Raw genomic sequence first — 11,898 nt, forward strand, 5'->3', positions numbered from 1 at the left:
TCCATGCAGCAGTGATCACAGCACGCAGATGAACACCCCAAGGTCTACTGCTGCAACTCAGAGGAGAGCTGGGTCTGAGAAAACAATGCCACGGCAGCTGGGAGGGGTCAGGCTTTCTCCTACTGTTTGCATACCTGTCCCGTGCTACCTCTGAAGTAGTTAGGTGCGAGCAGCTTCACTACAAGATGTAACACACAGCTCCACTTCAATTAACAACTCAACTGCTTATAAGAAGCTGGAGGGCATTAGGGGGAATTCGGTGTAATCACTCCAACTTTTGTAGGGTATTAAGACCTGGAGGCAATGAACAAAGTGAAATGAACAGAAAGTTGTGTCGGTTGTAACAAAGGATGGCCATAAAGGTATACCATGAGTACGCTGGTTCACTTAGAGTTAACCTTTACGAAGTCTCATACCAGTGTTTAGACCGGACTGGAATAACTAAATTTAGGTGTAATTACATGTTAGTTGTGGCTGATTAAGCATGCTAATTGCAGATTAATTACCCTTTGGTGGGAGAGAGAATTGAATGCAGGTAAAACTATAGTAATTTAAAGAAATAGTGATTATTGTAAGAGAAAGGCAAGCAAAGGAAAAAGGAGGCCTCTGAAGGGAAATGCCTGAGCAGTGATGTGGGTGAGTACAGGCTATACAAATCCTGCTGGGGTAGAAAAACAGAGGATTGCGAAACACAGCGTAAGTCAGGGCTAAACATTTATTTGGTTAAAGGAACATAGGACTTTAGCACCTAGAGTGACGTTTCAGGGGACTTTAGGCATTTGGCAGCCTGGATTTTCAGGAGAAAGCACAGGAACTTCTGCCTGGAAGGAGCACAGGAAGAAGATGTGAAAGCTGTGAGCAAGGTGTACCAGCAGAGGAATAGCTCCATCCACGCTTACAGAGTTGCTGTAAAGGCGTTTTTCAAAGAAACAGAAGATGTGGATATAAGCTCCTCAGGCTGAAGAGGGCACTGTGTCTTCATCCTCACCTCTGCGGCTGGTCCTTCAAACCAGGGATCAGTTTTAACAGTGAGAAGAATGAGATAGGTGCTACAGCTAAATCCAAAATGTAGTTTTGTTCTCCTGTGCCACGAAGTCACAGGCAAAGGGTGAGGCAAGGGGGAAAAAAACACTCAGCATCATGAGGATCTTAGAAACATTTAAAGTTAATGTGACATAATCAAAGGGTTAAGGCTCAGCTATAAGGCGTGTCTTGGGGCAGAGATAAGGGGTCTTCGACGATATTCCTCCAAAGCTGTTTGCAGCGTTAGGCTGCTCACCTAACAGCCTCACAACACCTCTGCTTTCTGACCAAGACAGCAGCTTTTCTCTGTAATTGCTGAGCACTTGTAACAATACAATAAGCAAAAGAAAGAACAAACAAAGCTGTTAAAAAGTTATAATTCATTAGAAGACACCACTTTGGACAGTACACGGGCGACATTTTTATTTTAAACAGTTTTTACAGCCAAAAATCAAGACCAGCAGCAATTATGCATGTGCGGGACTGGTACGGTTGCAGTACCGAATCACACCATACCAAGTTTGCCAATAAATAAAGGAATGAAAAAACAAGTACAGTGCATACCTAAAGGTGATCAGTACATAAGTGTGAGAAACACAGCTTAAGTAAAGGTATTTGCATATTCTCTAGCTGCTTTAACGTTGCCCTTTAAAAACTAACCAAACCAATTCTTGCTCTGCACAGATCATCTCACAAGCACTGGGCTAAATCATAGCTTTGCACAGGAACAAAGAAGTTGCTCTTGTGCCATTCCCTCGCAGGGATGGGAAGAGAAGATCACAAGTCTGAGGATCAGCGTTTGCCTTCCCAGGTACCCCGAAGCCTGGAGCGGTGTAGCGGACACTCCTGGATCACTGACACAGCTCTGCCTCCTGCCTGGCCAGCTCCGTGGTGTGGGCAGCACCGCAGGCTCTGCGCTGGCTGTGTCTCCCCTTGGCAGGCTGCTCCTGCTACCAGCCACCCGGCAGGGCTTTCAGGGGTACCTTATTCGCACAGAATTTGCCCGGCATGCATCACTGAGTAACAGGCCGAGCTTAATCTCGTTACTGCTTTATCATTGGTTTCATCTGGACCATAAACATCCATCTATCAATAAATAAACTCATTGGTTTAGCACTCAAATAAAAATTACAAAGTTTCCCACTGCAAACCATTTAAAGAGGTCTTCACGTTATCCTCTGTGCCACCCTCAAAAAAAATTACTCCCTCAAGCTCAGCAGGGTTTAGGATAACAGATTTACGTACTGCTTGGACAAGACACGGGCTTAGTTTGGCACCACGTTTCCAGCTATGGAGTCAAAGCACTTCCACGCCCCTGCACCTGACTGCACGAAGTGCACATCTATGCTGTTTTCACCAGCATGCATCAAAAGGGGAAATCCAACAGTGCTTACTATTGATTTCCTCCCCAGGTGACGGAAACAGTCCTTTTACAAAGCCTATCAATCTAATCTAGCTAAAATTCAAAGCAAAAACGTTCTTCGAGTCAGAACCAATGCCTGTGTAATACTGAGCTTCCACAGCAAGATTTCTTCTTACCCACAGCCACTTGCTCTAACAAACCTTGTAAAAATAAAGCCTTAAATTGTGAGGACACACTTCCTTTTCCTGCTGGACAGGACAGAATGGTCTCAAATGACCCATGTCCTCCTCCAACTGAGTATTTATAAGGCACTAAAATTAAGCAAAAGCAAAAAAAAAACCCAACAAAACCAAACCAAAAAACAACCAACAAAAGGCAAAACCAAAAAAAATCCAAATAAACTGACCCACAACAAGTAAAAAACTGAAATTAATACTTGCCTATATGAAATAGCAGCATTTTTTTCAGCTGTACAAAGCCAGAACAATGACAGTTTGAGGCAAAAAACCAATATACTATTAACCATTAAAGAAGGAACCCTATATCCACTTACATTTTATAATCAAAATCAGCACAAATCTGACAGGCACAAGTAAAAAGCATTTGCTTCACACCTCAATGCTCAGTTTTGGAACCGAACCAACTGTTGGGGAGTTTAACTGAGACTGCAGCACGGGATAACCCAAGCAACCCAGTACCACGCAGCATCATGCGGCGCTGCACAGCCAGGTCGCGGTACTGTTACTAAGCTGTCCTACAGGTTACTGACTGGGGGCAAATGTTTCCAACGTCATGATTAATTTGACAATTAATTCAGCTTTGGCACCTATTTCTGTCACCTCCTTACCATTTTCAAAAGTAATTTTAAAAATAGCTGTAGTGTATAGCCGGTGTTGCTTCGGTGTCATCTTTTCCAGTTATTTTTCTGGTGTTTGGAACTGGGTGAATTCACCCATGTTACTAAATTAGATCCAAGATACAAAGGCTAGCACTTCAGATCTCTTAAAAACGATCACTTCGAGTTTGGAAAAATGGTTTTAAAGCATCCTAAGAAATACTAAATGTAAGTTTATAAAGCATGAATTCATATCTTTAAACGTCAACAAGAATGAGCTTATTTGGAGGCAATAAAGCTTTTCTTTAAAAAGGATATACTGACTAGCTAGCTATAGGTAAATTCATCTTTCCCTGATTGCTTAATTAGGTCATTCAGGCTCAGTGCCTGGCAGCTTTGCAGATTTTGTCATATACTTCTGGAAAGGCATCCTTGCAATTCATTTGCTCCCTCAGCTTGTGGTATAACGAGCCATCAAACATATCCCAGAACTCCTCACGGGTCATATAGCAATCTGCATACAGCATCTGGAAACTGAAATGAAAAAAAAAAAGGAAGAAAGAGACAGATTCAGTATTAATTGTGCCGCAGGGTTTGAAACAGAATCAAAAAGAAAACAGGGCAAGCTATGAAGAGCAAACATTCAAAAAAAAAAAAAAAGGCTTTTTAAAATCAAGCAAATCTAATTGCTCACATGGATTGTGCTGGGACACTCAGCCAATTATATTTTGCGGATTTAATGTTATCATGATTTCTCTTCCAAGAGTAAATAACATTTGATGGTGTAAACAGCAGAATACTAATACAGTCATTTTGGTAAAGATGGGAAAAGAAAGCAACTGAAATTACTGCTGCTTTTAATATTTTGGTTCAGAAAATGTCTTCAGCCATCAGTGTACCGCCACTTTTATTAGTTTTGCTACTAAAAAGAGAAAAGGAGAGGAACTAAAAAATGTATGTAAAACAGTGGTTCATGTTTAGACCTCCTAACTATCTGCAGCCAAATCTTCCAAAAACATGTATTCTCACAGCTTGTGCTCACAGAAACACAAGTCTGGAGAGAACTTCAGAAGTTGCCCCAAACCAGGAGTCTGGCCCCCCGCACCAAAAACCACACATGACCTAAATGATCCCTAACAAATACTTTTCTATCTGCTTTGGAAAGCCTGCATTCCTTTTTCTTCTGTTGAAAGCTTTTCAATTTCAGCTTCAAAAAAAAGAAGTTTTTTTTTTCCTGCATGCTTTCTTATGATCCATGGAGATACAGTCATGGCATCTCATACCAGCCAGCATTACAAAACGCATTCAAGACAGTGGTGTGTCCTTTTTGTTTTTAAGATTTCTTTGAACTCAACACCGAGACTAGAACTGTGAAGGAAGAAGCCTGCCAAATTAGACTAGGGCAAGACTATAAGTTTATAGGGTAAATGAGGCACGGTGTAACAGAAGTCCATTTACAAAAACAAACAGAATCATTATTTAGCTGTGGACTCTTTCTTACTCACTCACTCTTCTCTCCAAAATGCAGCTAGCATCAGAGTACAGCAGTAAAATACAGGTACATAAAAGCTCTGTTGTGGTTATAAACTGTGAGATCAAGCTTTTATACATTGTTTATTTTCCAGTGACAGGTACAGAAGACACTAAACTCGGTTAGTAAAGAGAATTGAATTAAAAGCTTAATTTCAAGTTAATTAAAAAAGCTTAAAATTAACTTTTGGTTGCTTTGTTCTCTGGCAGATGTAAAAGTAAGAGGTAAAAGTTATTTACATTCTCCAAATCACGTAGAAGCAGACTCGCCACTGTTACTCAGACACATGGGACAGAATCACTGTTAGACTGAGGAATAGGTCAAAACAGAAATGGAGTTATCCTGATGGCGTAAAAATACGACGTAGTTGGTTTTTTGTTCCTGAGAAACAAGTAACTGCTTCTCTACTGACACTACTACAGCAAATTAGGCTGGCACGAGTCACTGACAGATGGTGGGTGCATATCTCACTGTGGTCCTGTGTAACGAGGAGTGGGGCAGGGAAAAGGAGGCTCTGAGAGTGCCACTTGTGAGAGGGAGGGCTCCCACCGCCGCCTAGGGATCAGGGTGAACAGTCAAGGCTCAGCTCCCTGCACGAGGACGCACCAGCCAAGGACAGGGCAGAGCTGCCACATGCGCTGCCAGGACCACAGGGAGCAGGACAGCCCCAAGGGCAGGCCGGGAAGCTGTCCAAGCTTTAACAGCCTGCGGGATTCCTGAAGGGCCTGTGGCCAGCTGCGGTCAGACCAGCACTTGTGCTGCCCCTGCTCTGAGCCGGCCTCCAAACCAGTCAGCCTCAGTGTGCAAGCTCAGCGGCTGCCTTCCCAAGGACGGGGCTAGCTAGCCTTGCTGAGTGGTCACCAACCCACGCTAACACCCGTTCAGCACGGCAACTGGTTTACAACTGGTTTACATACCCGTCAGTGCAGACCCGCTGAGGTCTTTCTGCTTGCGTGGACACATTTTGTTGCAGCACATTTTACTCCCAAGTAGCCCAGAGCTGCAAGGATGCACGGGTGACACGTTTGGAAGCTATCTAGCTCCCAAACACACTGCCAAGAACTTCAGCCAGCGAGCCCGTTTATTAGCTTGGTTTTGCAATCAAATCACTGAAGTCACAATTGTATTTAAAAATTGTAACATCAAACCTAGTAATTAAAGTTAGCTTTTCATTATTGTGGTTGTTTAATTATTGCGATATCAAAGTGCTGTACTGTGAAATAAATGCGATTAAACTCCACAGCTGTAAGTTATACGGCACTATTACCACGCTAACGAGTGGGAACCTTACCCATGCACGCTTCTTACAAACTTTTCCATTTGCCTCATTGAAGCCCTGGCTTCAAATTGTTTCCTTTTGGGCTCTCCATAAGCTCCGATATCCACGTAGAGCTCTGTTTCGTTCCCTTTTGGGTGGACCATACCAGGATTATTGGGCAATATGAAAGGGCATAACCAAAGAGGGTATACCTGCAGAGGTAAGAAAACATCCCGTCACTTAGCTTAAATGGCTGTTTTGTTGAAAATATCTCTTAATAAAGGTGACAAAATGAAGAAAGAATTAAGAGGACATTGTCCCAGTTTGGGATCAGATCTTACACAGCTCTTCCTTTCCCGTTCTCTAGCTGTGGTTTTTAGATCCACTTTCTAATGACTGTAACGCAAACTAATTAAGATGCCCAGAATATCTGCAGTGTGCTCCAGGAATTACATCCGCCCCTCGCCCCCCCAAATCCTCAAAGACCAGAATGTACCTTTAAAATAGAAATGACCCCCCCACCTCGATCCCAAAGCAAAAGCTGAATACATTCTGAATAAAAAGGGAACGAAGTGTTTTCTTTATCAGGTCAGTCAATTGAAATAGCCAAACTTGTACTTCTTATACAAACTAAAATAAATCCAGAAATAAAAACAAGAAAGGGAAAATAATTTCCACAATACGATTTTAGCATGACTGCCAGTGATTTACGTGAAAAAAAAAATCAATTCAAGTCTTCCTAAGTGTTGAAATCTTTTAGAAGTGCTGGCCTTCTACTAGAATTTGAATGTCATGTTTATATTCTTCAGAAAGCTATGTTCACTCCTTCTGCAGCCTTGTGTCATGGACTTGGAAAGAACAGTACCACCCTGATAAGATAACGACCTTTCCCACAAGCAGACTATTACGCTTTAAAACCAATAGTCACAGTCCTTGTGATGCGCAATTTGAAATTCACTGCAGTTTAAAAATGGGTGTTCTTACATTAAGGTCAACGTGGAAGGTTTGGATAGATTTTTCAAGGCTCTTCATCGGGACCAGCATGTCTTGTACAACGTGATGCTGCTCGTACAGCTTTCGGATCGCTTCTCCTTGGGTGAGTTTTAACAAAGAGATTTTTGGAGGAACCATCCAGCCAAACAGGTAACGGAAAACGGGGTTATTGCCAAAAGGAATGATATCCTTTAAAGAGGAAAGAAGAAAAGTTTGACTTAGGAACGCGTAAGTGAAGCAAAAGACAATGCCTAAGAATCCTCAGAGCAATACTAAATGAGATTTTCAATAAATTTAACTGCTGATACTTTTGCTGAGCTATTATAATACAAACAGGAACTAAGAGAGGTCTGGACTGAATTTAGCTATACAGCCCATTCCTAAGCCTCTTCTGCTTATGATGAGTGATTTTCAGAGCCATACGAATCCCACTACACAGTCAGCCCCAAATACTTTCAGAAAATGAAGTTCCAAGAAAAGTAGGCTATTATCTTAAAAACGGGTGGAAGGAGCTCATAAGAAGCTAAACTTGCAAAACTCCTGCAAGAGCTGACACGTGCAAGATCAGGTCTTAAAAGAATGTTACAGCTGTAAAATGTGAAGTACTTTCTGCAGAGCAAACTCCTGCTTAACTTCTCCAGCAGCTGAAAGGATTTGGTATCTCACTCCGAAGATTCAAAATGTAGCAAAAGTAATATTCCAGCATGCCAAATAAAAGTTTTGCATAAATGCACATCACTACAAATGCGTTCATGTAATTAAAATTAATGATGCAACTAAATAATGAGCATTATGAGTTTAGCCAGGGCACATTTTCAGCCACAATTGACACATTCATGGTTTTTCCACCGTTTGTCTTTGGAAATCACTTAGTAGGTGTAAAATCTTAATGCTTAAGTATGTATTTACATTTTAAATTCAGAAAAGCACTAAAACCGAAATTAGGAAGTTATGATACAATGCCTTAAATATAAAGTAGTGACTTTGGATTTGTGTTGCCCAAATACAGGACTTTACATTTGCCACGGACTTCATTGTTTTTTTTTCTGCCATTCAAGACAGAAGTGTTGCCAAGGGGAAGAAGGCACATTGTACCTACACGGGGAAAGAGCGGAGTAGCTTTCCATAGATGTTATTTTAATTTTGGAAGTGGTCTTACCTGGAGTTCCCAGAAGATGCTACGTGTATGTCTATGGTAATAATGTCTCGAGGGAATGTATTCAGTTCCAGTCCTGTCAGCTTTCAAATACTTCTCCACATGCTTGAAGAACCATGGCTTGTAGTAGTTGCCAATTCTGTTTATCTACGAGGAAACATACACTCATTAGCAAATCCCAACATAGAAAGACAATGACACCTTACCAGACAACATTAAGTACGTTCCCGAAATTCCTTTACCATGAAGGATCAATGTTATATCTTCTGTGACAGTTCAGATGAGATTGTCTCAAGAAATCTAGAAAACCTTCATTTCTCCTTCTTCCAGCCACATGCGTGGCTCCCTCTTACCATTCTTCTCACGATGGAGAATTTAAACAAGGCTTGCATGTTATGACACGGTAATAAGAGACCATGAATGTGACAGAACCAGATTCCTAAGACACTGACCTCTCAACCCATCATTAACCCAAAGCCCCATTATGGCAGAGGAGAAACATCCAGGTTGAGCGATGCAGTGAGCAGACAGCACGTCCATTCTATAAACATGCCTGATTTGTCTTACTAGTAGTATTAACTGCGTTAAGAGCATGCTGGGGAAAGAGTTACTCTGAATTACTGCAGGTTGAAACAGAGTATATGTAAAAAGATACTTCTCTTCCTCCCTGGGTACTGCAAAGCAAAGGCAGATTAAATTATTTGCAGTAATAAAGGAAATCAATGGGTCGCTTCCCATCAATTGAAGAGATTTGGAGTACAGACTCTGTTGTAATAACAAAGAGCTGCAATTTAAAACATCCTGGCGGACAGACCTAAGTTTTCATCCCATATTAAGAGATTGTTCTAATCTTATAATGATTCTAGTTTTATAATGTCATACGGTAGCGTAGCTCCAATTAAACCTTGGGGGCATTGTTTTCATTGTGAGTAACTTCCCTTTAGTTACCTTGCTTTGTTCAGCTTCATCAGTCAGGACTCCTGTCATGATGACTGCTTCGTCCAAAGAATATACAAGTCCTTCCACAAAATTATTCTCCTTTTTCTTAGACTCTTCGGTAAACTTTTCACAAATATTTTGCAGTCCTCTTACAGGCTTATAATGGATTTTGACGTATTTCTTGGCAGGAATCATTTTTATTTCTGCTGCAACCAGGAAACCCAGAGTACCACAAGACCAAGGCACTGCATAAAATAGGTCTGAATTTTCAGTCTGCAAAAAGTATGTCATACTAAATCATATATCCATACTGACAACGGTCAATGACATTGTAAATGATAGCAAAATAACATTTTGTCTTACTGGTGAACATCTCACAAGGCTTCCATCAGCAAGAACAAGTTCATAGGCCACACAGGTATGTTGAAAAAGTCCATAGATATGGGATGAAGACTCAATGCCGGTTCCCATGATCAAACCACCTTGTTGAGAGAGCACATAACAAATCAAATGAAACACACTTCAAAATGAACATGATTTACGAGAACAAAGCTTTGCTTTTAAGCTCTGGGTGTGGCTTTTAAGATTATTTGGAAAAAGGAAAAAATAAGTGCTTGTAACACAAATGCCTTAACAGAACACAGAGTTCAACAGAGTATTTCAGGAAACTTTTAAATAATGCAAGGTGTTACTGCATAAAAGCAAATGAAAATGCAGCAAAATCAATCAGTTTCTTGTCAACACAACAACCCTTACCTACTGTAAGGTCATCGAGCTCTGGCACCACAGGAATAGTCCAGCCCATAGGATTCAGGTACGCAGTCAACTGGCCCATGGTGACCAAAGGTTCCACACGAACAACCTAAAAAGCCAAAAAAAACAATCCTCCCATCAGGCATAAGCTAAGTGTTTGGCATTAATGATGACAAACCACAGCTAACTGGATTGTACACCCATCTGTTATCAGAATTCAGAGACTTACTTCCCCAAGAGTGCTACTAAAAATAGTTGAAACTGTTTAGTGATTCCTCCTCTGCCTCAACATCTTGTTGCTCAGTCCCCAAGCCCATAAATCAATCTGGGCTTTTAGACTTCAGCACATAAAACTAAGCAATGCCATATGCTGTTTTTTTGGACAGAGTGATCCAAGCGCACGTTGTAAAACCTGAATATTGGTGGGTCTACAAAACCTACCGCCACAAAAATCCTTTGTTCTTTATGGGATCCTGCTCTTGAGCTACAAACACAGTAGAAAACGCTGTAGGCTTCAGTTTTGTGGAACCGTCGCGAGGAACGTTACCTGTCTTTCGCTGTCCACTTCCAGGACATCCATGAGGTTGATCATGATGTTCTTGTGGACCTTCTTGTACTTCCCCACACGGAGCGACACAGTCAGCCAGCCGGGCCGGCCGGTGCACATGTACCTCTTGCTGCCTTCATTTTTCCACTCCCGAACCTGCAAGAAGCAACAACGCAGCAACGCTTTGAGAACTCAAACACCCCCAACAGCGTATTTTTCCTTCAGCGTGAAAAAACGTTTATAAATATTGCCATTCCCCAACGGGCGGGTGACCGACCCCGGCTGCCTCAAAGCGGTGAGGTCCCCCTGCAACCCTAGAGACTCAGAAGCGAAATACCACCGGAGGGGGGCAGTTATGAAGGGGGAGCGTTTCTAAAGCCCTACAGCTTTGGGGTTTTCTCCCGGGGCCCCAAAATCGAGCCATAAACCCATTTAAGCCCCCCCCAGGGCCCCCGGCACGGGGCGCACAGCCCGTTTCACGCCCCCCCCCCCCCCAAGCCCCGCGGGTGCCGTGCCGGCCCTGTCAGCCCCGGGGCGCTGAGGGGCCCGGTGCCGCCCCCCGGCCCCACCTGCCCCTGGATGTGCCGGACCCGCTGGGCGTGCAGCCGCGGGGCGCTGTGCAGGCGCCGCACGGCCCAGGCGCGCAGCTGGTAGTACACGTCGAAGAGGATGGAGAGCGGCAGGAGGAAGAGGCAGACGAAGACCCAGCGGTGGTGCACCAGCACGGCCTCCAGCCCGCGGTGCCGCACCCACAGCAGCAGCAGCAGCAGCCCGGCGCACAGCGACCACAGCGCCGACATGGCGGCCGCCCGACCCCCGCCTCGCCACCGGCCGCGATCGCGAATCGCGCCCCCGGCCTCCCCGGTTCCCCGCTCCCCGGCGCTAGGACCCGGCGCCGGAGCCGCCCCCGCGCGCCCCGCGCGCCCCGCGCCGCCATTGGCCGCCGCCCTGAGGCGAGGGGAGGGGAGCGGCCAATGAGGGCGCTGCGGGGAGATCGGACCAGGCGCGGGGGGCGGTGATTGGCTGGGAGGGGGCGGGCCCCGCTCGGCACTCGGCGAGGCGGGACCGGGAACACCCCGGGGGGGGGGGGAAGCGGGGAGGGGCGGGGCTGGGGGCGGGGTCTGGGGGAGGGGGCGGGGCTGGGGAGGGGGCCGGGGGGGCACCCCCAGGGGAGGGGGCACAAGGCGGGGGGGGGCACTCTTGGGGGGGGGGGGGGCACCGTGGGGGGGCAGGGATGGGGAGGGGGCGAGGTGGGGGCACCCCCAGGGGACGGGGATGGGGAGAGGGCCCCAAGTGGGGGCACCCTTGGGAGACCAGGAATGGGGAGGGGGCAAGGTGGGGGCACCCTCAGGTGCCACCCTGTGCCACACACCTCAGGTACCACCCGAGGCAGGGGCACCCCCAGGGGGGCGAGGCTGGGGTGGGGGCTCCAGGTGGGGGCACCCATGGGGAGATGGGGATGGGGACGGGGCCTGAGGTCCTGGGACCCCCCCCGGGTCA

The 11,898-nt window shown here is 45.1% G+C and overlaps 1 protein-coding gene across 1 annotated transcript; it reads right to left on the bottom strand.

Moving 5' to 3' along the window:
• Positions 1-1,424: 1,424 nt before the first annotated feature.
• DHCR24 (24-dehydrocholesterol reductase) lies at positions 1,425-11,309 on the bottom strand. The gene is made up of 9 exons (XM_040565416.1): positions 10,968-11,309; positions 10,399-10,554; positions 9,855-9,960; positions 9,462-9,580; positions 9,108-9,371; positions 8,163-8,306; positions 6,995-7,192; positions 6,044-6,222; positions 1,425-3,755 (listed from the first exon to the last, which is right to left on the bottom strand). The coding sequence occupies exons 1-9, from the start codon at positions 11,196-11,198 to the stop codon at positions 3,602-3,604; spliced, it is 1,551 nt and encodes a 516-aa protein (XP_040421350.1). The 5' UTR covers positions 11,199-11,309; the 3' UTR covers positions 1,425-3,601.
• Positions 11,310-11,898: the final 589 nt, after the last annotated feature.

The sequence above is a fragment of the Cygnus olor genome, chromosome 8 (genome assembly GCF_009769625.2).
Source record: "Cygnus olor isolate bCygOlo1 chromosome 8, bCygOlo1.pri.v2, whole genome shotgun sequence".
NCBI classification, from domain to species: domain Eukaryota; kingdom Metazoa; phylum Chordata; class Aves; order Anseriformes; family Anatidae; genus Cygnus; species Cygnus olor.

Excerpts from the sequence above, each read along its gene's own strand:
- DHCR24 (XM_040565416.1), bottom strand. The coding sequence starts at position 11,198 with ATGTCGGCGCTGTGGTCGCTGTGCGCCGGGCTGCTGCTGCTGCTGCTG. Across the intron at positions 10,555-10,967 it reads TCCGGCACATCCAGGGGCAG|GTTCGGGAGTGGAAAAATGA; the intron begins GTGGGGCCGGGG and ends TGCTTCTTGCAG. Across the intron at positions 6,223-6,994 it reads CCTTCCACGTTGACCTTAAT|GTATACCCTCTTTGGTTATG; the intron begins GTAAGAACACCC and ends TTACCTCTGCAG.